Source organism: Lemur catta, chromosome 7 (genome assembly GCF_020740605.2).
Source record: "Lemur catta isolate mLemCat1 chromosome 7, mLemCat1.pri, whole genome shotgun sequence".
Classification (NCBI taxonomy): Eukaryota; Metazoa; Chordata; class Mammalia; order Primates; family Lemuridae; genus Lemur; species Lemur catta.
In genome coordinates, this window is record NC_059134.1 from 96210944 (window position 1) to 96237369 (window position 26426).

General features: G+C 38.8%; 1 protein-coding gene across 1 annotated transcript in view; it reads left to right on the forward strand.

Moving 5' to 3' along the window:
- The first annotated feature begins 9317 nt into the window (after positions 1–9317).
- Positions 9318–26426, forward strand: part of LOC123641861 (fatty acid desaturase 2-like protein FADS2B) — a 30161-nt gene continuing 13052 nt past the window's right edge. Inside the window, exons 1-4 of the mRNA XM_045556795.1 lie at positions 9318–9968; positions 17814–17924; positions 20784–20981; positions 22297–22398. Of these exons, the coding sequence (XP_045412751.1) occupies positions 9648–9968; positions 17814–17924; positions 20784–20981; positions 22297–22398 (732 nt within the window). The 5' untranslated portion in view covers positions 9318–9647. The remainder of the gene's footprint in view (positions 9969–17813; positions 17925–20783; positions 20982–22296; positions 22399–26426) is intronic.

Consider the following 26426-nt stretch of genomic DNA (forward strand, 5'->3'; position numbering starts at 1 on the left):
ATACTGAGAACTGCATTATATGTGGATCAGCACAATAGACACCCACCAGTGTAAAATCATCAAAAAGCTAAGGGTCAAAGGCCACGTAACAACAAAGGCCCAAGAGATAAAACAAACAACAAAGTTCTACTCTACAGGATGAACAGAAATCCATGCCACATATCAATTCTTTCAATAAATGTGCATAGCTTTAACTCCCCACTAAAGAGACATAGGATGCATGAATGAATAAAAAAATACAAGCCAAGTATCTCTTTTCTCCAGGAAACATATCTAACCCACAAAGACTCATTCAGACCCAAAGAGAAGGGATAGAAAACAATATTCTATGCAAATAGAAACCCGAAGAAAGCTGGTACAGCAGTTCTCATATCAGATAAGTTCTCATATCAGATAAATAGTCTTTAAATCAACAAAAGTAATGAAAGACAAAGAAGGTCAATATATAATCATAAAGAAAACAATTCAACTAGAAGACATAACAATTCTAAATATTTATGCACCCAACACAGGTGCACCCAGATTCATAAAGCAAATCCTATTTGATCTAAACAAAATGATAAACACCAGCACCATAATAGTTGGGGATTTAAACACCACTCTGATAGAACTGGAGAGATCCTGCAAACAGAAAATAAACAAAGAAATAATAGACTTAAATAGGACTCTAGAACAAATGAGCCTAACAGATATTTACAGAACATTCTACCCCCAAACTCTTCAATATAGGTTCTTCTCATCAGCTCATGGGACATTCTCTAAAACTGATCACTTCCTAGGCTGCAAAACGTGTTTCAACAGATTTTACAAAATAGAAATTATATCATGCACTTTCTCAAACCACAGTGGGATAAAATTGGAAATCACCTCCAACAGAAACATTCACCTCTACATGAAGTCATGGAAACAGAATAACCTACTGCTCAATGATAGGTCAAGGAGAAAATTAAGATGGAAATCAAAAGATTCTTTGAATTAAATGATAAAGGGGACACAAGCTATTAAAATCTGTGAGATACAGTTAAAGCAGTCCTGAGAGGAATATTCATAGCCTTAAATGCCCATACCCAAAAGACAGAAAAATCACAAATCCACAATCTAATGAATTATCACAAAGAACTGAAAAAGGGTTTGCAAATAAATCCCAAATTCACCAGAAGAAAAGAAATAGCCAAGATCAGAACAGATACTAAATGAAGTTTATAATAAAAGAACTATACAGAAGATTAATGAAACAAAAAGTTGGTTCTCTGAAAATTAAACAAAATTGATGGGCCTCTTGCTAGGTTAACCAGAAGCAGAAAAGAAAGGACTCTAATAAGCTCAATCAGGAATGAAAATGGAGAAATTACAACTGACACCATGTAAATACAAAACATCATCTCTGAATACTGTAAAAATCTCTATGCACATAAACTTGAAAATGTGAAGGAAATGGACAAATTCTTAGAAACACATAGCCTCCCTAGGCTCAAACAGGAAGAAATAGAATTCCTGAACAGACTAATATTAATTACCACAGTTGAAGCTGCAATAAAAAATCTTTCAAAAAAGCAAGATTCCTGGACCAGATTGTTTCACACCCTAATTTTAACAAACCTACAAAAAGAATTGGTACCTATTGTGCAGAAATTATTCCACAACATTGAGAAGAATGGAATCCTCCCCAACATTTTATGAAGCCAACATCACCTTGATACCAAAGCCTGGAAAGGACTCAACAAAAAAAAAGAAAACTATAGACTACTATCTTTTATGTGTATAGATACAAAAATTCTCAGCAAAATCCCAGCAGACCAAACCAGCTGTTCATCAAAAAAATAATCCATCATGACCAAGTGGGCTTCATCCCAGAAAAGCAAGGATGGTTCAACATATACAAATCTATAAATGTAATTCACCACATAAATAGAAGCAAAAACAAAGACCATATGATCCTCTCAATAGACACAAAAAAAGCATTCAACAAAATTCAGCACCCATTTATGATAAGAACACTTAACAAAATAGGCATAGACAGGACTTACCTAAAAATGATACAAGCCATATATGACAAATCCACAGCCAATATCATACTGAATGGGGAAAAAATTGAAAGCATTCCTTCTCAGAACTGGAACCAGACAAGTTTTACCACTTTAACCACTTCTATTCAACATAGTGCTAGAAGTCCTAGCCAAACCAATTAGACAAGAGAAGGAAATCATGTGTATCCAAATAGGGGCAGAAGAGGTCAAACTATTGCTCTTTACTAATAATATGATCTTATATCTAGAAAACCCCAAGGATTCTCCCAAGAGACTACTGGAATTGATAAATAAATTCAGCAAAGTCAGAGTCCACTTGCTCAAGGTTTCCAAGGTGTGGCTCTGGGTAAAAAAAAAGAAAGAAAGAAAGAACAAAAAGAAAAAGAAAGAAAGAAATGAATTCAGCAAAGTCTCAGGTTACAAAACCAATGCACACAAATCAGTAGCATTCTTGCACACCAAAAGTCAAGCTGAGAACCAAATCAAGACTCAATAGCTTTCACAACAGAAACAAAGCAAATAAAATGCCTAGGAATATATTTAATTAAGGAGGTTAAAGATCTCTGCAAAAAGAACAACAAGCACTGGGGAAGGAAATAGCAGATGTAAACAGATGGAAAAGCCTACCATGTTCATAGATCAGCAGAATCAATATTGTTAAAATGTTTATAATATCCAAAGTAATCTATAGATTCAATGTAATCCCCATGAAAATACCAACATCATTTTTTGCAGATCTGGAAAAAATAATTCTCTACTTCATGTCGAACCAGAGAAGACCCTGTATAACCAAAGCCACTTTAAGCAAAAAGAACAAAATGGGAGGCATCAGTTTACCAGACTTCAAGTTATAATAACCAAAACAGCATGGTATTGGCATAAGAATAGAGACATAGACCAATGGAACAGAACTGAAAACCCAGATATAAAACCATCCTCATATTGCCATCTGATCTTTGACAAAGCACACAAAAACATGCACTGGGGAAAAGAATCCTTATTCAATAAATGGTGCTGGGAAAACTGGATAGCCACATGTAGAAGACTGAAACAGAATCCACACCTATCACTGTTCACAAAAATCAACTCATGGTAGATAACAGACTTAAACCTGAGGCATGAAACTCTACGAATTCTAAAAGAAAATACTGGAAAAACTCTTATAGACATTGGACTAGGCAAAAGAATTTATGAAGATGACCCCAAAGGCAATCACAGCAACAACAAAAATAAATAAATGTGACCTGATCAAATTAAAAAGCTTCTGCACAGCCAAGGAGAAACTATCATGAGAGCAAACAGACAACCTACAGAATGGGAGAAAATATTTGCTTGTTACACGTCTGATAAAGGGTCGATAACGAGAATCTATTTTGAACTCAGGAAAATTAGCAAGAAAAAATCAGACAACCCTATCAAAAAGTGGGCAAAGGACATGAACAGAAACTTTTCAAAAGAAGATAGACTAATGTATAAGAAACATATGAAAAAATGCTCAATATCTCTAAGCATCAGGGAAATGCAAATCCAAACCACAATGAAATATCACTTAACTCCAGTGAGAATGGCCTTTATCAAAAAGCCCCAAAACAACAAATGTTGGCATGGATGCGGAGAGATAAGATCACTCATACACTGCTGGTGGGCCTCCAAACTAGCACAACCCCTATGGAAAGGAGTATGGAGATACCTCAGAGAACTAAAAGAAGAACTACCATTTGATTCAGCAATCCCACTACTGGGTATTTACCCAAAGGAATAAAAGACATTCTATAAAAAAGTCATCTTCCCTTGAATGTTTATAGCAGCACAATTCGCAATTGCAAAGATGGGGAAATAACCTACATCTTGGGTTGGGAAACAACCCAAGTGCCCATCAATGCATAAGTGGATTATTAAAATGTGGTATATATATGCCATGGAGTACTACTCAGCCATAAAAAGCAATGGTGATCTACTACTTCTTGTATTATCCTGGATGGAGCTGGAGTCCATTCTTCTAAGTGAAGTATCACAAGAATGGAAAAACAAGCACTTCATGTATTCACCATTAAATTGGTATTAATCGATCAACAGTTATGAGTAGCACTTTGTATGAACTGAAAGCTCAAACATGTAGCTTTTACCAAGGAAGTAATATTTCTGAGAACGAAGCCAACATGGAGAAGAACTGAGTTGAACACTTAAAAAGAAAGATAAGAACAACATTCTAAAAAAAAATGACTTTTGCCTACTATAGCCAGGCATCACTATCTACAGAATACATGTGCAGTCCTGGACTTTTCTGTTTTGGTAGCCAATCAATTCTTTTTTTAACCTTCATTTTGTGAGATAGTAAACCACATTTTATCTTTAGTTAATGTGATTTGTGTTTGTCTTTCAACTTACGGAGTTATTATTGATACATATAGCATCTTTCAAAGGTATAGTACAAGTTATTGAATCAGGAGAGAAAGAGACACCTTCTGGCCTGGATGACTGATAAAAGTTTCTCAGAGAACAGGCAATCTGAGTTTATCCTTAGAGAAACAAAGAGGGGTAAGTGTAAGCACTAAAAGTAAGCTGGAGTTTACAGAGGTACAAATGCAAGGTGTTTGCTAAGATGCTCTTACTGAAGTAGAGAGTTTGTGTTGCAAGGCAGAAGCAACAGAGGTGGAGCCAACATTTTAATTATTAGACTAATGAATTTAGAAATTATCCTATAAGCAAGAAAGATCCATTAAAGGTTGTAATAAGGGTGTGACCTGTTGAAAATCATCCTTCCAGAAAAATAATTTAGTGGGAGAGCCATACCTGACAGAAGTATAAAATTGACATCGTCCCCACCCTTCTTTTCCTCCTGTGATCTCTTCCCAAGGACATTCACTAGTCTCCTGGCTTTCAATTTTTCTCTGGATTTTTTTTAGATAAACCTTTTAAAAATATGTCTAATTGTAGCACTTAAAAAGCCAGGATGTTTCTTACAGTACAAGCTGAAACATGGACAAAACTCAAAGTAATTATGTTGAATGAAAAAAACAGTCCAAAAAAAAAAATACATAGGGCGTTATTCCATTTATATAACATTCTAGAAAAATGAGATAAAGCAGATCAGTGGTGGCTTGGTGATGAGGACAGGGCTGAGGAGGAGGAGTGAGAGTGTCACTACAAGGAGACAGAAGGGGACTTTGGGGATGAGGGCTTGTTCACTATCTTGATTGTGGTGATGGTTTCACAGGTATAGATATAGACACATGTCAAATTGTACACTTTAAACATGTGCAGTTTAGGGTATGTCAAATTATTGTACAGATATATCTCAATATAAATTATATCTCAAAAAGCTGGGTTTGTTTTTTTTTTTAAGTGACCATGTGTTGAAGTCTTAAAGCAGTAAGCAAAAAAATATTGTATAACTAAAAATTAGTTTTTGAAATTGCTCAAGTTATTTTCCTGGATTTCTGAACTAACATTAACTCTCTAGAACACCCTTATTCTTTCTTGATCCCACTTCTTCTAGATCCCTCCACTATTCCCACACCTTTGTGTTCTAAATTCTCTGAAAATTTCACCTTCTACCACCAGCCTAAGTGAATACATTCTCTATTTTTCCAAGTCATATCAAATCTAGTTTCAGATCCCAAATATCGGCAAAACTGTGCCAAATCATGCATTTTTGTTCCTAACCCTTGCCCCATTGTGGTTCAACAACCTTAGGGAACTGGGGAAATGAAATGATGGAGGATGCCTCATCTTCATTCTGTGGTGGCCACCCTTGTTACTGTTCATCATTCTGCTGCACAAAACTGTGTTTTAGCAGTGAGCATTCACTGGTTCTCCCATTGTGCCAGGCATTAAACTAAAGGCATTTTCTTACTCCTCATAAAAATCTCATAAGAGAAGTGCTCAGTGCCCCCATTTTCTATTCCCTTGCTGTGTGACTTAGGCCTGGTCACATATCTTCTCCAATTACCAATTTTCTCTTCTAAAGCATGATGATAAAACTAGGTGGCTCTTCTAACTCTGACATTTGATTTTTTCTTTCTTTGCTGTGTATTAAAATATCAAACAAGGGCCCATAAAAAAGGAGACGGGAGGATTTGGTCCTGTAAATTGGGCCCATTTTTATGGACTGGCCCTATATGGACCTTTACTGGCCTAAAGGAGCTTTATCACTTATCCAACATACTCATAAAAGATTGTGAATAAAAGGAAAACTTTGAACAAATAGACACAATCAAAGTTCTTGGAGACCTCCTGGCTCCTGCTCCATTTCATCAGAATATTTATTTTGCCATCTATAATTCTTATAAAAGGTAAATTGTTTTGATATGATAATTACAAGATGCATAATATGTATTTTAACCCTGCTGAAATGAGGTTAAAAAAATGCTAGCATTCAAAAATAGCAATTATATGTATTTTCAAAAAAACTCCATAACCTCCCCTCTTCACATACCGTATAAATCACCATAGTAGATTTCTATCTTCACATTCAAATATCAGTCTATGTTTTGCTTGCAGAGCAACTTACTCTGGCCAGTTAATTCTTCCCTTCTTCACCGTGAAACACACACACACACACACACGTATCTGTGGTTTTAGGGGAAGTATCATCAAGATCTTGAGAAACACAATGCTACTTTTCCATTCATCTGAAGAGACATGGGGAAGAGAGATACTTTATTATTCTCTGAAGTCATCACGAAAAGGAAGAAAAAATCAGAAAGAAATAGGGAGATGGGAAGAAAAGAAGAGGATGGGGAAAGGTGAAGAAGGAGGGAAGGAAAAGGAGAGAAGAATCAAGACATAAATTGTGAGGATAGGGTCTGTTTCCATAAATCATCATGTTGCAATCATATTTGCCCATAAACTTGACCCCATACATTCACAATGCGCACGTACAAACAGGGTATAAATTCCTCTAGATGTGGCCTCTGCACCCCGGAGGCCAAATGATATTATAGAAGGCTCCTTAAACCTGGGATTGTGGGCCAAGGACATCATGAAGGCACAGGGTAAACCTACAGCATCTCCCAAAATTGAGGGGAGACTAACCTGGATATTACTGAGCAGGAAGCAAAATCGCTAGGAAGGTTCACAGTAAAACTGCACCAGCCAGGCATGTGAAGCCACTTGAAGCATGACCCCTACGGCATGCATTTATTTTCCTTGAATATTAGAGAGTCTTTACAAGGAAAATTTTAAGAAGCCATCTTAAAGCCACTTTTAAGCTCTCTGATCTCAGCATGATATTTAATCATGAGTCTGATTTTCCCTCTGTGAGAAGTGTCACTGATGACACTTATCATAGACTGCTACTGTGAGAATTAAGTAAAATGAGGTCAGCAAACATGAGGGATGCATGGCAAATGCTTGGCAAGTGTCTCTGCTCTTCACTTTCTCTCTACACATGGCATCCCTTAGACATCAGCCAAAGGTCACTGGCAAACCTGAAACTGAACTGTGTCCCATGCCGCTAGCCATTCATTCATGCATTTATTCATTTATCTAACAAATATTTAGAGAAGGCTTAATCCTATGCCAGACTCTGAGGACCCAAATGGAGTAAGGAAGATAACAGGCGAAAGTCCCTGCCCTCCTGGATGTTAGAATGTAATTCCCAGCCTTCTTCATCTCTTTTGTGATTAGTGGAGCCCAGAGTCTCAGGTGTTTCTGGAACTAGATCTCCATTTCTTTTTTCTCCCCGCAAGATAAGGCAGCCACTGAGACCACAAAAGTAAAGGATTGTGTTGATTCTGTGAGAAAACAAGGCCATACTGCCCTACTTGAATCCTGCTCATGGCAGAACCAGGACCAGCCAACCGCAGGCTGTCAGGGTGCCAACTAAAGCAGTCTTTCCTGAATGTCTGCCTTGAGACAATGAGATTCTTTTAAGCCAGGGCACCAGTAGCTAATTGGGATGTTTTTCAAACAAACTCTGTTGAATGAGAAAGCAGCACTTCAGAATAGTCGTCCTGGGAAAAATGGTTGTGCGGTGTAAACAGGAACTCACGCACACAGAGCCAGGGCTTGCCCCAAGTTAAACAAACCCATCTGGAGAGCAGATCAGCCCCAGATAATAGCTACACTCACATGCACTTGTATCATGTCAGACTTCAAGGAGATCAAAGCACTTTATAAATAGATAGATCATGAGTCAACAGAAGAATTGAATCCCCTTATGCTCAGTTCAACATTCTACATGGTTCTGTAGCTAAGAAGAATGGTTGTATTTTTCTGTGTGTGACACAGTGGATCCATTGGAATAGTTCCCATGGAAAACTTGGAAAATTTTACACTCATTGTAAAGTCACAATTATCATGATGATAACAAAATTCTGCATTAAAACCATATGTCTACCTCCATTATCTCTTTTGACACTCACAACAACCCTTTAAAGACAGGCAGAATAGGTATCATACCCAATTGAACAGAGAAGCAAACTGAGGTTCAGAGAGGACAAGTGCCTTATAAAAAGATGCACAGCTTTTAAGAAGGAAGTAGTGTAAAAGAGACACGAACAGTCCTGACGATGCTAAGACCAGGGTTCCTTTGCTCTTTGAGCTATCCTCAAAGATGATCTTCTTTCTCTGCTCATTGCAGAGCTTGGATCTACAGTACCTAAAAGTGGCATAGACTGGCATCTGAGCCTGTTGTAGAATCTCTTTTTAAGTAATTTTCCTTTTTTTTTTTTAACCTAAAAGAGTAATGCTCTGGTTTTAAGGGCATTACTATAGGATTGCTCATGAGCTTGACATTTTTGTGTCGGTTTATAACATTGCAGAGCCAGAGAATGTGCACTTATTGATTTAAAAGGAGACAAGGAGTCTGGGGAAGAGAGATTGAAAGCGATGCATGGCTGTGGTTCAGAAAACCAAGCACCTGTCAGTGGGAGAAGAAAAGATAAGCCTGATTCTTTAGTCTGAGATTTCCGCTTTGATACTTTTTCTCCCACTTCCTTCACTAGAAGAATATGTGTTTGTTTCTTTTTCTTGCTCATTGGCTGTCTTTACACCTCCATTAGGAACACCAAATTATTGTAATGGTGCAATACCTGGCAATTGCAGGTACTCATTGAATATTTGCTGTGGTTGAATCCCGGTAAATCTTCAATAAGTTATATAAAGAGAAAAAGGTCCGAAATGTTGAAAGCTTTTGCTCATATGCTGAACTAACCCATCCAAACATCTCCATTCAGAGGCAGGTCAGAGAGCCAGTGAAGCCAGCCCACCTCCACCCAGTGCAGAAGAATCACAGCAGCCAGAGCTTAGTCCCTCCTCCCTCAGGGCCTGTCAATCAGGCCAGACTGTGACTGGCCGAGGCTTTTTACCAAGGGACATTTGTTCGTGAAGGAAGTTGCTGAAGAGGAGGCCAGACAGCAGGGAGTGGAGTGAAGACAGGAAGGTGGTCTAGCCTCCATTAGGGCAGGAAGGATCCAGGACAGACAGAGAAGTTTGAACCTGGAAAGCTGCTCACTACCAGGTCTGTGAAGAGACAACTTGGCTGAAAAGTGTTCAGCGCAGGAATCATACTGCAGTGGAGTAAAAAGGGAGAAAAGCCATCATTTTATGGTGCAAGCAGAGGCAAGGGTTAGAAATTTCAGGAGTTGACCCAGAAATCCTAGGGATTCAACGACAATGAAGCTCGATGAAAAGTGTGGGGTCAACGGGAGCCTTGTGGGAAGGACTGAGCCACATCTGGGTGAGGAGCATCAGACACGCGGGAAAGCAGTGGCAAGTGCAGGGGCTGAGGTCTCTGGGAAGCAGGAGGCAAATGGGAAGCAGGAAGTTCCCAGGAAAAGCCTCAACATGTACACCTGGCAGGAGATCCAGAGACACAACCAGCAGGCCGACCAGTGGCTGGTCATCAACCGCAAGGTCTACGATGTCACTGGCTGGGCAGGCAGGCATCCAGGTGGGCGCCGGATCCTCACCCACTATGCCGGGGAAGATGCCACGGTAAGAAACTCTCTCTCTCTTTCTCTCCACCACACGGAGCTGCTGAGTGGCTGAGATCTTGGCTGTCTTCCCAAATGCATTCAAGTACGTGTTCTGGCTCCACGATCACTCATCTCCTCCCAAACCAATTTTTCAGGATTCCTATCTAGCCTTCATTTGGAAGCAAATGAAGCCTCCAGGTCTGGCTATTAGCTGCACCCAGTTTGGGATGAGCTCAGACACTGACAATAAATACTATATTTGTGTATTCTGGGTTTAGTTTTGTAGTTAGTATTTTGTTTTGCTTTGTTTGTAAGTGGAGTCACTGTCTTGTAAGAAGAAAGATACAAAGAGGTGAGTAAAATCTGGGATTAAAAAAAAAGAACATCAGCACCCAAGTAGAAATTTCTAAGACTCTTATAATTGCAGTGTCTAAAATAAAGAAAGCAATCCATCTAGTGGATATCTAAATGTTGTGAATAATGATGAAAGCCTACAATTACCTAGTCTTTGAGAGCTTAAAGAGCCCTTTGCATCTTGCAGCTCACTGAGTGTGATACATGTGGTACAACCCACTTTTATGGACACATTCAAATGCATCACCTTGCTGAGACCCACCCATAAGGAAGGCAGCCATTATTCATTCTCATATTGCAAATGAGAAAATTAGTGTTCAAGCAGGTAAATAATGTGTCACACAGCCAGCAAGTGATACTGCCACATTTTGAAATCAGGTTAGATTGACCACAAAGCTCTATATACCTAGATTCTTAAAAAATAAAATTTTCGCTGAATATTTGATAAGGATATCTCCCAAAATCTTAAATGCATTTAGGGATCCCTTTTAAAATATTCCATAAGGAAGTTTGTTTTCTCTCAATTGGGAATGCTATCTTTCACACTGTACAGATGAAGAAACCAAGGGCTAGAGGAACTGAACAACTAACCCAAGGTCAAAAAGTTAATATATGACAGAACAGAAATTTAAACCCCAGTTATTGCTTCTTTTTTTTTATTTTGTTGCTCTTGTTGGTTTCCCAGTTTAGCATATCACTTCTCCAACTGGTTTCAAAACATAAGATTGAAAACATCGCTTCACTAAGCACCATTTGGTAAATGGTACTTCACTCATAATAAGAGAATTTGCAAGTACCTGGTAAATTTGTAAAGTATGCAAAATGTTGTTTTTTGACTCTATGAGTATCTTCTCTTACTAAATCCTCATTTTTTCCCCCAATTTCAAATCTCCCTTCTCTGCCTAGGCTCTTGTTCTTCTACCATCTTCCTGTCTTGATTATACAGTGAGGTGAATGCCTTTCTGAACACACCCAGCTGCATCCCTACCATCTCTCTCAGATCTGATATGTTTTTAAAACAAAGTTCAGCCTTTTCTTAGGAAATGTGCATGAGATTATAGCAAGGGATTTCCACATACTACATAGAAATCTAGAGAGGAGAGAGTACAAAAATCAAGGTGAAGAGCATTTGTGTGAAAGCAGCAGGAGAAAAATTAATGAAAAGAAAATGAGTGTTCCTATCTCTCCGCATCCACACCAACATTTATTGTTTTGGGACTTTTTCATAAAGGCCATTCTCACTGGAGATAAGTGATGTCTCATGGTGGTTTTGCTTTGTATTTCCCTGATGATTAAAGATGTTGAGCATTTTTTCATATGTTTGTTAGCCATTAGTCTATATATTCCTTTGAAAAGTTTCTGTTCACATCCTTTGCCCACTTTTTGATATGGTGTTTTGATTTTTTCTTGCTGATTGTCCTGAGTTCTATATAGATTCTACTTAGCAGCCCTTTATCAGATGTGTAGCATGCAAATATTTTCTCCCATTCTCTAGGTTGTCTGTTTGCTCTCGTGATAGTTTCCTTGGCTGTGCAGAAGCCTTTTACTTTGATCAGGTCCCATTTATTTATTTTTGTTGTTGCTGTGATTGCCATTAGGGTCTCCTTCATAAATTCTTTGCCTAGTCCAATGTCTATAAGAGTTTTTCCAACATTTTCTTCTAGAATTCTTATAGTTTCATGCCTTAGGTTTAAGTCTGTTATCCACCATGAGTTGATTTTTGTGAGAGGTGAAAGGTGCAGATACTGTTTCTGTCTTCTACATGTGGCTATGCAGTTTTCCCAGCACCATTTATTTAATAAGGATTTTTTTCCCCAGTGTATGTATTTTTTTTTCTGTTTTGTCAAAGATTAGATGGCTATATGAGGCTGGTTTTATATCTGGGTTTTCAGTTCTGATCCATTGGTTTATGTCTCTGTTCTTGTGCCAGTACCATGCTCTTTTAGTTACTATAGCCTTGTAGTATAGCTTGAAGTGTGGTAAAGTTATGCCTCGCAGTATGTTCTTTTTGTTTAAGATTGCTTTTGCTATACAGGGTCTTCTCTGGTTCCATATGAAGTGTAGAATTATTTTTTGTAGATCTGTGAAAAATAGTGTTGGTAATTTAAAAGGGATTGCATTGAATCTGCAGCTTACTTTGGGTAGTATAGACATTTTAACAATGTTGATTCTGCCAACCCATGAGCATGGTATGGTTTTCCACCTGTTTATGTCCTCTGCTGTATCCTTCCTTAGTGTTTCATAGTTCTCCCTGTAGAGGTCTTTTGCCTCCTTAGTTAGACATATTCCTAGGTATTTTATTTTCTTTGTTGCTATTGTGAAGGATATTAAGTCTTTGATTTGGTTCTCAGTTTGACTGTTGTTGGCATATAGGGATGCTACTGATTTCTGTACAATGATTTTGTAACCTGAGACTTTGCTGAATTTGTTTATTAATTCCAGTAGTCTCGTGGCAGAATCCTTGGGGTTTTCTAGATATAAGATCATCTCATCAGAAAGGAGCAATAATTTGACCTCTTCTGCCCCATTTGGATTCCCTTGATTTCCTTGTCTTCTCTGATTGCTCTGGCTAGGATTTCCAGCACTATGTTGAATAGGAGCAGTGACAGAGGGCAACCTTTTCTGGTTCCATTTCTAAACAGAAATGCTTTCAATTTTTCCCCATTCAGTATAATGTGGGCTGTGGGTTTGTCATATATGGCTTGTAACATTTTTAGGTAAGTCCTGTCTATGCCTATTTTGTTAGGTGTTCTTATCATTAATGGATGTTGAATTTTGTTGAATGCTTTTTCTGCATCTATTGAGAGGATCATATGGTCTTTGTTTTTGCTTCTATTTATGTGGTGAATTACATTTATAGATTTCCATATGTTGAATCATCCCTGCATCTCTGGGATGAAGCCCACTTGGTTGTGATGGAGCATTTTTTTTGATAAACACCTGAATTCAATTTGCTAGGATTTTGTTGAGAATTTTTGCATCTATGTTCATAAGGGATATCAGTCTAGTTTGTTGTTGTTGTTGCATCCTTTCCTGGTTTTTGGTATCAGGGTTATGTTGGCTTCATAAACTGTGTTGGGGAGAATTCCTTCCTTCTCAATGTTGTGGAATAATTTCTGCAGGATAGGTACCAGTTCTTCTTTGTAGGTCTGGTAAAATTTGGGTGTGAAACCATCTGGCTCAGGACTTTTCTTTACACTGCTGGTGGGACTGCAAACTAGTGCAACCTCTGTGGAAAGTAATATGGAGTACCCCAAAGAGCTACAAGTAGAACTATCATTTGATCCAGCAATCCCGTTACTGGGCATCTACCCAAAAGAACAAAAGACATTCTATAAAAAAGACATCTGCACTAGACTGTTTATAGCAGCACAATTCACAATTGCAAAGATGTGGAAACAACCCAAGTGCCCTTCAATACATGAGTGGATTAATAAAATGCGGTATATGTATGCTATGGAGTTCTATTCAGCCACAAAAAAAAATGGTTATTATTAGCACCTCTTGTATTCTTCTGGATAGAACTGGAACCCATTCTACTAAGTGAAGTATCCCAAGAATGCAAAAACAAGCACCACATGTACTCACCATCAAATTGGTATTAACTGATCAATACTTAAGTGCACATCTAGTAATAACATTCATTGGGTGTCAGGCAGTTGGGAGGGGTGAGGAGGGGATGGGTATATACATACCTAATGTGTTGGGTGAGCACCGTCTGGACACACTTGAAGCTCTGACTCGGGTGGGGCAAAGGCAATGTACGTAACCTAAACATTTGTACACCAGTAATATGCAGAGATAAAAAAAAATTAAAAAAGAAAAAGAAAATAAAAATGAAAAATACAACAGACTGCTAGCTATCCATCCCCTCATTTCCACAACTCAGAAAAAATGAGGCTTTTCAAGTATGAGTCACAGAATCATCTCAGAGGTCATGCTGGTGAGGTCATGGGTCTCCAACCACCTCGGAAATATTTAAGATGGTGCAAAAGTAATTGTGGTTTTAGACCTGTGAATTTTACATTATTATAACTAGGCTCAAACAGATCTTCATTAATCAAAATAGGAAATATTACAATCGACTCATTTTTGCCAACAAGAAATAAATTTGTTTATTTGTATAGTGTAAAAATCCGTGCTTCAGGATGCAAAGAACTCTTGGAAAGCATTTTCTGCATCCTTCTGGTTGCCAAAGTGTTTTCCCTGAAAAAAGTTGTTGAAATGCTTGAAGAAGTGGTAGTTGGTTGGCAAGAAGTCAGGTGAATATGGCAGAGGAGGCAAAACCTCATACCCCAATTCTTTCAACTTTTGAAGTGTTGGTTGTGCGACGTGCAGTTGGGCATTTTCATGGAGAAGAATCACACCATTTCTGTTGACCAATGCTGGCTGACGGTGTTGCAGTTTTTGATGCATCTCATCGATTTGCTGAGCAGACTTCTCAGATGTAATGGTTTCACTGGGATTCAGAAAGCTATAGTGGATCAGACCGGCAGCAGACCACCAAACAGTGACAATCACCTTTTTTTGGTGCAAGTTTGGCTTTGGGAAGTGCTTTGAAGCTTCTTGGTACAAGCACTGAGCTGGTCATCACCAGTTTTTGTATAAAATCCAGTTTTCATCACATGTCACAATCTGATTGAGAAATGGTTCATTGTTGTTGTGTACAATAAGGGAAGATGACACATTGAAACAATGATGTTTTTTATTTTCAGTCACCTCATGAGGCACCCACTTATTGAGCTTTTTCACCTTTCCAATTTGCTTAAAATACCAAATGACCGTAGAAGGGTGGACCTTGAGTTCTCTGTCAACTTCTATGTAGTTGTAACAGGATCAGCTTCGATGATTGCTCTCAATTGGTCATTGTCAACTTCCGATGGCTGGCCAATGTGCTCCTCATCTTCAAGGCTTTTGTGTCTTCTGCAAAACTTCTTGAACCACCACTGCACTGTACGTTCATTAGCAGTTCCTGGGCCAAATGCGTTGCTGATGTTGTAAGTTGTCTCCGCTGCTTTATGACCCATTTTAAACGTGAATAAGAAAATCACCTGAATTTGCTTTTTGTCTAACATCATGTCCGTAATCTAAATACATACAAAATAAACAGCAAGTAATAAATCATTAGCAAAAAAAAAAAAACGGAAAGTGAGAACTGCGAATTAAAATGATGTATAACATAACCACATTTATTTAAAAATGTATTCCAATATCAAAGGGCAAATTTCAACAGTGCTAAAACCGCAATTACTTTTGCACCAACATAATAACTGATAGCTTCACTTGGTTCAGGGCAGCCCAGATGATAATCTGTAATTTGCTGGTGATGTTTATCACAGAAGTCAGGAAAAGATCCTGATGTCCTATCCAATTATAGCCACCAAGGAGGAATTGATGAATATAATAGAAACATTCATGCCACCTTAGGATTCATACATGTCAAGGAAAAAAAAATTATAAGTTTGGTCAGCTATATATGTTAGACTTTAGGAAAATAAATCCAAAAATGTTCAGAGAAAAGATCCTCCAAGGGAAGATGGCTTAAGAAGACTGGGAGGTGCCAGGAGCATCCACAGTACTCTGCTGGAGTTCTGCAATATCTATTGTCACAGTACTGACCTGTGCACCTTCCTTGTAATCAAAAGAAACAATAAACCCTGAAGGATATTATTGTCAGCCCATTGTTCCAGGGCTCCAGATAGCTGCTTAGAGCATGATGAAATTGCACTCTTCTGCACCTTCATCTTGATCCATCAGGATGTTTTCCATCCTAACATGCTCTGAAATAATAAGCAGAATGTTATTTTTCACTATGGATCACCGTGAGACACTTGAATCACCCCATTAATCACTGAATCAGTCTCTTCCTGGTTAGAGGATCTAAGCTTTAGTATCATAGAATGTGAAAATTAGATAACAACTTTGAAATCATGTAGTCCAGCATTTCCCAAGGTGGTCAGGAGAAGTGTGCAGAAGCAGAATAGACACTAGTGTCTGGACTGGTTGTAGCAGATAAAAGCCCATTTTACGTCTTTGCCTCTGGAGACACTAAGGTGAAATGAATACAAAGAGTTGATACTGCACCCTTCTGATGAACCTTGTTCATTGTATAAGTACCTTCTTACAAGTAGACTTGTATATAGTTCTTGGATACATTAATATCTAAAGTTGCTTCAGGATTTGGAGATGTAGGATTCATTATATTCACTAACATGGAGTGAGCTATGAATTAGGGTATAGGAAGAAAATTTCTGAATTTCTGTATTGAAGAGAAGGTAGGTAGTGAGTTCTTATCACTAGAGGTATACATACATATAATAAAGATATCTAATGTGTATTGAAAACTTAGTATATGCCATTCAGCACTTAATTAATTTCATTAATCATCATCATAACTTTATGAATTGCATGGCTATTATCATCACCTTCATTAATGGAAGAGAATATAGAAGTAGCATGGACAAGTTAAGAGTGTTGTCCACAATCATACAGCTAGTGAGTAGCAAAGCCAGTATTTAGGTGTAGGAAGGCAGCTCCAGGGTCTACTTTCTTGATCAGCAGTATGCAACACAATCAACGCAGAGTAATTTCTATGGCTTCCGTGTGTTCAATTTACAACTCTGGTGGTATTTTGTCATTTTTAGTCATCCTCAAATCGTAATAGCAGGAAGTCCAGAATCTCCTTTTTAAAGAATCTTTCTTACTTTCAAAAACTGTTTCAATGCCTAGAGGGGAAGAGTCTTCTCCTAACAAACATTAGCAGGATATAGGAACCACTGCTGCTTCCTACAGCCACATGGAATTTCTGCTTCATGTGTACCAGAGATGAAAAAAATATAGTTGCCCACCTCTATTCTGTGCCTGGCTGTTGCCACTCCCTGCATAGAATGCCACAGAGTTTTTCACAGAGAGTGAAGAGAGGGGAAAACTTAGCCAAGAGTGTTCACACAACCCAGGGCTCCGGGGCTGTGCTCCCATGATCTCTCTCATGCCTTTGCCTTTAGCCATCATCGACTTTAACCTGACCTTCTCTAGAAATAACTAGAGAAATAATGTTCTCCTGGGCATTGGCCAGAACCAAAAGGGACCCCTAAATGGAAGATGATCTTGATTGCTGCATGCCTCAGACAGTCTGAGCAACTTCCACACCAAGACTGATGCTGGATGTAAAGACTCATCAGGGCCTATAAACTCAAGGAACTATTTTTCCTGGTTCTAAACAAAATAAACAGTGAGGTTGTCAATGCTCCAGGATAACTTGGCTGTGTCATTGTGCCTAGAGAAGCATTGTGTACAGTGGGTGGGTATCTAGCATGAGACTTTCATAGAGAGGCTCTCAAGGGTAATTCTGATCAATCAACTTGAAGCATCAACCTGGAGTTAGATGCAAATCCTCTGTAATAGACCCTGTGCTGGTTGCCAGTGTGGGCACAGGGTGAGATAAGCAAGGAGACGATCTGTAGATAAGCCTGTCCCTTCTAAGCCTCTAACAGGTCTCTCTGATTTACAGGATGTCTTCAGGGCTGTACACCTGGAGCTTGACGTTGTGCAGTTATACCTTAAGCCACTGCTCATTGGAGAGCTTGCCCCAGGAGAGCCCAGCCAGGAGAGACACAAAAACGTGAGTGAGGTTTCAGGATCCAAGTGTGTGGAAGGATGGAGACAAGGCGTAGAGGCCAATTTACTCTTTTCTGTAAGAAAGCAGCTGCTGTGCCTGGGTGTGCCCACAACTGAGTAAATGAGTGGATTTTGCATATTTCAAAACAATGTCTTCCTCTATTGTCCTCAGAACCCTCTGTGAAACAAAAGAATGGAAGTTTTTGTCTTGTATCAATGAGTAATGTCATTGCTGTAAGCACCTGCTTCATGCCATGCAACTTACACATATAATTTTTTTCAATGGCTGCTTGTAATTATGCATTTTCTGCCTGTGTCTATGTTCTCTGCTCAACTAAGTTCCATGAGAACAGAGAACCTGCCTATCTGGCTTATTGCTGTGTCCTCAGGACCTACCTACATAGGATCAAACATGTCATAAGAACTCCATCAATAGCCGTTGAGTGAAAGATGTAAATATTTCCTAACTACACCTCTTTTACATTTGGGGAAATTGTCCTTCAGGCAGAATAAATTACTTTCAGGAAGTCCCATGGCTTGTATATTAAACAGCTGAGACTCCAAATGACTTCTTTCTGGCCTATCCTTAGGTATTCCCAAGGATGAATGCCATTCTTTTCTTAATATTTTGAATGCATGAAGTATTGTCTTCACAGGGTGTCTATAAGACTAAAAATTCACCTGAATGGTTTTACATAAACCTTAAAGGAATTTTACTTAATATGTAGCAATTCCATTTTTTGCAATTTATTTTTTATAAAAGCTTTCATTTGTCTGATTCTTAATTCTTTTGAAATAATTAGTACAAAACATGGGTCCATATACAACTATGAAGCAGAAAGAGTGAAGATTTTATTCCCTCTCTACAAAATGAGGAGACAGTCTCACAGACTGAGGCTCATCTGAGGACACACAGCTGGTTAGGTGCCAATCTGACTAATGCTTAGAGTCACTCCATGGGCCCATGCGCATCCTGCAGCACAGCTCTGTTGGGAGGACTGGGCTCTGAGTGTGGACAGCCTCAACTCACCCCAACCCTGCCATTCTCAGGTTGTGTAAGTTTAGGCCAGTTCCCAAAACTCTGTATGGCTCAGTTTCTCTCCCTATAAAATAACAAAAATAGGACCAACCTGAGAAGAGTTATTTGGCAGATGACTGAAAAAAGTAAAGTCATTTGTAATGCTTACAACAGTGTCTGAACATAATAAATGCTTGATAAACTTTAAATATCATCCTTATTATGAATCCAGTGGTGATACTAGTAATTTACAAACTTCCAGATATATCTCTATAATTTGGGTCAAGTGGCCCTAGCTTAAAAGGGAAGATAATGGAAACCTATATTGCTTTTTCTAAAAATTCCCTGTAAGAAAAAGAAAATCCCACTAATGGCTGAGAGATATAAGACAGTCACTATACAAAAGATTATTGGTCTCTGGGGTAAAAGATCTACCATAAATTTTCTTTTGTGCATCTATGGGGATGCTCAAGTCACTATGTTAGAAAATTAGTGTTTGAGCATGAACCTGGGTGTCAGGTGTGGGTTTAGGTCCAGCATCTGTCACTGACTTGCTTATGTCTTTAGCCCAGTAACTCTTCTGGGTTTGGATGACCCCCTACCCTACAATAAACGGGCAGAAAATTATGACTAGGCTGGGAGGCATCCTGGAAATGACCAATTAACATTAGAAAATTATTGAAATGATCTATGGCAATAAGAATGCAAAGTGGATGGGGGCTTGTGAGATGAACCTATCCAGACTTTTGTCTGGCATTGGGTCCTTTCAAAGTTGCATCAGGCTGGGTGTGGTAGCGCATGCCTATAATACCAGCACTTTGAGAGGCTGAGTCAGGAGTATGGCAGGAGCCCAGGAGTTCAAGGCTGCAGAGAGCTACTACCATGCCACTGTAGTCCAGCCTGGGCAACAGAGCAAGACCCTGTCTTTAAAAATAAAATAAAAGTTTCATCAATGAATTTTCAAATGATATTTTTGACTTCTAGAATTATTTTCATAGCTCTTTTTATTTCTAATTTCTCTCTTCACTTATATCTGTACAACCCTACTTTTTCAACTGTCTTGGTTTCAAATTCATTATAGTCAATAAGACAAGAGCTATTTCTTTCCATCCTTGCACACTACCCAGTATGCTGCAGCAAGCTGATAAACCATTGCGAATACTGTACATGAACACACACACATGCACATACACACAGTGTACTTACACAGGACCACTCTAACCAGTAGATACGCATTAATACCCCTGAAGATCCTGTCTTGTTTCTGGAGATTTACTGAGCAGCTCTCAGAAAATTCATCCTTAGAGCAAATCTAACTGAACTATAATGTTCTATGTTCATCATCTTCTATGAAAGTGCCCTTTGCAAACATGAAAAAATAACTTACACAGCACTTGGTAAACTATGCCAGTAACTATGGTAACACAGAATCATATAGACGACCAAGTTCTCCAAAGCAAAACCAGAGCTTAGTCAACACCTGAAATAATAATGATGCCTTTAAATACTGTTAGGCTTATGTATCCTACTACAGAGCCCTCTCTTTCCTTCTCCTCTGCAAAAAACTAATTCTGAGTGTCATAAAAGTTTGAGGATAGTTTATAAGTCACTAACCATCTTTCTCTACACCAGAAAAAAAATTATCATCACATTTTTTCCAAAGTTTTTGTTTTCTGGTTCATTGTTTTTTGGTTTTAATTCTGCAAAATTAAATTTGTTAACATTAATAATTCTATTGACAAAATAAATTTATCACAAATTAATAAAATGTAATATTAATGACATTAATTTGTATTCCCTTTTCCCTGAAGGAACTAATTTTTTCTTTAAATACTTATTTCACAGTCCCAGTTGGTGAAAGATTTCCAAGAATTGCGGAAGACAGTAGAGGCTATGAACATGTTCGATCCCAACCTGGGGTTCTTCTTCCTTCACTTAGCCCAGATCTTGATTTTGGAAGTGCTGGCTTGGCTAACAGTGTATCAGTTTGGCAGTGGCTGGCGTGTTACAATATTCATTACTTTTCTTCTCATAATTTCTCAGGTAAGCAGATATCCTAAGGGCATGCAGTGTCCTCAGAGGATGGCTCAGAGTCTTTTCTTCTCTCTGTAGGTTAATGTCAGCTTCTTGGCCAGATACTCTTCACTGTCAGGCACTTACCAGCAAGTTACCAAACCTCACTGGGCACCAGTTCTCTCATCTGTAAAATGGGGCTGATAATGAATATGGAATTATTCTTAGAAGGACTAAACAAACTAATTGTAAAATACCTAGCACAGTGCCAGGCTTATGGTAAATGTTTGATTAATGGCAGTTGCTACTGTTTGCCCCATTTTATTTCCACAATTTCAGTCACTAAAGTTCCGTCCTTGGCCATGTAACACTCATCTTTATCCTTCATTCATTAAGCAACCAAGGTTTATCAATGCATCAGACCATTGATTATCCAAGGGCAGAGACTATACCTTCTTATTATATATGAGAATGAGAACATATGAGTTCCTCTGTAAATGACAAACAGTAACTGGTACTTAGCAGGGTATTTGATAAATCCTTCTGGAATGAAGCATGAATCTCTGAACATGGCCTTCTGTGAACACAACACTGTGCTGTGGATACGAAGGGAAATTCATGTGCTCCCTGCTCCTGAGAATGGAGTCAGCTAGTGGAGCAAAGAGTCACTCTAGCAGCCAAACATACTGCATGACAGAATGGTATTAATGCCAATGAGGGCAACAAGCATGTGCTCTTGAAGCAGAAAGGAACATTTAATTCTCATTAGAACAAGTAGGAAAGGTTTTGCAGAGAATTAACAGCAATATGTTTCCACGTTCCAGAATTTTGCATGTTGATTCTTTTGCTTGAAAAGCCAACCTGCTTTATTTGTTGAAAAGTGACTTTTGGAAACAAAAAAAGCATCCAGCAGTTGTTTGGTGCTTAGCAGGAGCTGGGCACTTTACATGTATGTAAGTTGCACAACAGCCCATGGGTCAGGTATTAGTATCCCTGTTTATCAGATGAAGAACTGAAGGTCAGAGCTACGTAATTTGCCCGGAGTCCTGAAGCTCATAAGTGGTGAAGAACAGTTTAGAAACCAAATCTGTCTGACTCCAAAGCCTTTCCACTCCCTACTAGAAGGTTTCGACAGTGGGAAGGGGAGCATTCCAGGCTGAGAGACCCACCTGTGCAAGGCACAGAGGTTAGAAATAGCAGGACATGGTGGAAAGTAGAAACTTGTCTTGAAGTCAAAAGAGATCACCCAGTATTTTCAAACGGGCTCATGAATCTACTATGGGGCTCATTTATTGATTTCTTCTGGAGTTCCTAGCATCTCTAACAACAACTTCGTCTCTCCTAGGCTCAGAGTGGATTTTTGCAGCATGACGCGGGGCACCTTTCCATATTTAAGAAGTCCAAGTGGAACCATCTGTTGCACAAATTTTTGATGTGCCATCTCAAGGTACAGGATGTCAGGGAGTATGATGGGGATTCTTGAATGTCATTTCCTCAGGCACTGGCTTTCACGTTTGTTTGTGCACTCATATCAGTAAAAAATGTTTATCATACTCAACTAATAAATGTAAATATACTAACAGTGTAGATAATATATATAACATATTACCTGTTATTATATATTACACATCTACACTGTTATATATAACTATATATATAACAAAATATGTGCTAAAATGAGAATTTTAAATTTTTTACAAGGAAAATATTTAGTTTTATCGAGAAGTTCTTACATTCTTCATTACCCTGATAGATTATTTGCCTCAATCCCTGGCACTGCTTTCCCCTAAGGAACCACCTCACAAGAGAAAGTTTGTGCCTTTAAAAATGAAGATATGCACCATAACATCATGAATGGGAATATTCTTAAAAGGGATTTGAACATTTATTGCTGGGAAGCCAGGGGAATCCAGCAGATATAACTAGTCCTTGAAGAGTGGGGCTGTAAAGAATAAAGAAAAAGATGCAAGAGCACAGATAAAAGTGAAGATAAAGAGAAAGAGTAGCTAGGGAAAGACAGGTGTTTCTGCTCAAGAGTTGCGGGTTGCACAACCCAGACTGCTGGAAAAAACAGACAGTGATACGACAGCTGGTCTAATCCCCCCAGTATAAGCTAGGAAGCTCCAGGAAGAAAGTACACAGTCCTGTCCATCGCTACAATGCAACAACTGGGAGAGTGCCTGGCACATAGTAAGCCTTCAACAAGTATTGTTGAATGAATGAATGAGTGAGTGAGTGCATGAGCAAACATGACTTAGAGCAGCTTCCAGTCCCAGCTGTGACAATGCTCACTGTGTGGTCCTGACTAAAGCACCTTCTATCTCTGGCCCTCAAGTTCCCATCTGTAATATTAGGAGTAAAATCAAATCTCTGCTTTTCTATAACTTTCTAGGATTTGGTGACTCTCTCCTCTGACCCAGAGGGAGGCCAGAGCCCTCCACTAACCAAGCCTGCATTCAAACAAGGGCCTCTTAAGGAAAACTGACTGACTCAGAGCCCATTTGTTCTTCCTTAACTCAGCAGTTTCACATGTGTTTACCTGGCAGGGTGTCTGGCTGCCCCACCTACAGTGGCTGGAAAGTGTCCCCTACAAAAGGGTGAAGGGAATGCAGGGGACAGGCCCACAGAGAGCCATGAGCAGTAACCACTGCCAGCACATGGTGAGGAAAGGCAGATGGGACCCACGTCAGATGACAGCCTGCCACGTGCCAGGTTCAGAACAAGCCTCTTTGGGCTATTGTCTCATGTAATTCTCATGAGGTGGGGATTATAGCACTCCTGTTTTTCAGCTGAGATTGGTATTCAAAGGGGTTAACTATTTAAGCCAATGGCCACAAGCTGGTAAGTGGAAGAATTCCTACTACAGTATTAAATAGTGCAGGCTCTAGAGCAGTGCTTCTCATTGCTAGCTGTCATTCGAAGTGACCTGAAGAACTTACAAAAAAAAAAAAAACCTGATGCCTAGGCATCATCTCTAGATATTTTGATCAAATTCATCTGTGGTGGGGCCTGGAATGAGACTCCCATTACCTCTGCTTTTCAAGTAATGCCCCTTCCCATTTTCCCTCCTCTGTGGTGAGGAGTCAGGGGAAAGGCAAGACTCACATGCCCTGGAGTAACTGGCAGTTGATTTGGTGCCAGTGTGTGGAATATTTTAGATCATCCCCACCCTTGGGGGCACTTTTAAAAGTCACTGCTATCCCATTGCTCCAAATTTGTACACTGCTCTTTATATATAAATTGTGTCTCAGGAAACAATTTTGCACTAGTTAAAATGAATATAACCTTTATGATTCGTGAGCAGAATGATAAAATGGGAAATGACTTTTAAAAGCAAATCATGTGTACTCTGCGTTTTTGCAACCAAAACCAGTGATTCATGAGTAAAATGAATGTAAGCTTCAATGATGGTCAGGAGAGAACGTTACCTGTGGGTAGGACATGACACAGAAAATTATAACATAAACAGCAACATCTCCACCTTATACATGCATCACAATTTTCAATTCCAAAACTTAACTTCATATAAATTACCTCTTCACTCCCCTTCTCTGTAAAAGGCACAGATATTGAGATTCTTTGGAGTTTTCATTTACTAGCTGTGCAAAAATATATATGTCTGGTCTTTGCAGTGTTTGTGCAATAAGAGTCCTTCTGAAAATAAACCATGAAATGTCTGAATACATTTTGGACTTTTGTGCAATGCTAAAATCAAAATGGACTCTCTCTGTAGCATATTTTTATAACCCCCAGAATGCACATTTCAAAAACTGTAAGAATTGAATCTCACTATAGGGATAATAAGAGAGAATATTTGAAATTAAGATCTTCCTAGAAAATCTGGCCTATACTGATTCCATGACTACAGGCTAAAACATTTCATTTGGTGGGAGAGGGAAGGTGTCAAACATGTTACTTCCTCTAATCCTCTCAGAAACCTCATCCATTCCAGAGATGAGGAAATTGCGCAAGATCACACACCTAAATAGGTGGCCAAGCAGGGATTTAAATTCAGGTAGGTTTTAGTCCAAAGCCTGGGTTCTTTCTACTGCACCAAAAAAAGACCTAACTTGGAAATGAGACGTGACTTAGGTTGGTTCCCGTTTAGAACTCGGTGCGCAGGCAGCCTGTTTGGGCAGTGAGTTTATAACCCACACTTGCAGGTGAAGTGTCCTCGCCTTTGTCTCCGGTAATAGCGGCTTCCAGACAGAGGAGCCATGACGGAGCCAACTAGTTTAGGTCACACCCATAATTATTCTGATCCTTATTCTAAGCTTTATCTCTTAAGATCTGCTCCCTCAACTATCGGGAATCAAAATCTGTCTCTCATATTACCGGTTACCACAGGTAGTCATTGGCTAAAAGAGTACAGTCAGCTGGTGGAAGTGGCCAAAATGTTGGCTTCCGAAGGACTTAATTAAAAAAGAGAATCAGTCCTTATCACATTGGCTGCACTTGGCTGTCTACTGCTCTTATTAGATTGTATGTTTCATAAGAGTGAGAACCCCATTTTATCACATTTATCTTCACATTCCAAATGCCTAGCTCATTATCCGACACATGGGACATACTTCAAAATAAATAATGGATGGCTGAATAAATGCACCATTGTAAGACTGAGTGGGTCATCTGCAACTTTTAAAATATTTCTCTCAGTGTCTTTTCTTAGTTTTATTTTATTTATAATTGACACATAATAACTGTGCATATTTATGGGGTACAATATGATGCTTTGATGCATGTATACATTGTATAATGACCAAATCAGGGTAAGTAGCATATCCTTAAACTTTTATCATTTCTTTCTGGTAATATTCAAAATCCTCTCTTCTAGGTATCTTGAAATAAACAATATTTTATTAGCTGTAGTCACCCTACTGTGTAATAGAACACTTGAACTTATTCTTCTTGTTTAGCTGTAACTTTTGTATCCATCATATGGAATTTGATGGGGAAAATGAAGAAGGGCTCCAGAAGGGGAATAGAAATTGTTGAATATAGTTTGGGACATGGTGAGTTTGAGGCATCATGAGACACCCAAAATAAAGTATTTGGAAAGTGCCCATTCAGGCATGAGATTAAGGACAGGGATCTGGGCTGGAAGGAAGAATTCCACTGAAAAGATGCTGGGGAGTGTTAGAAATGAGAGGAGAATACGGCTCCTGTTGGTTGAGGGTGGGGGAGTTGCTAAGAGAGGACTCTGCAAAGAAGGCTGTGGAAAGGCAGTGCTAACACTTACAGAATTTCAAACTTACACATCCCTGCTGCCGTAGATGTATAGGGTCTAGACCAGTACGCTCCAAGAAAAATACAAAGTCACGTGAAAATGACATATGCATTTTAAATTTTCTAATAGCCACATTTAAAGAGTAATTTTATTATCCCATATATATTCAAAATACTATCCTTTCAACATGTATTCAATGTAAAATTACTGAGATATTTCGCATTCTTTTTTGCATACTGAATGTTCAA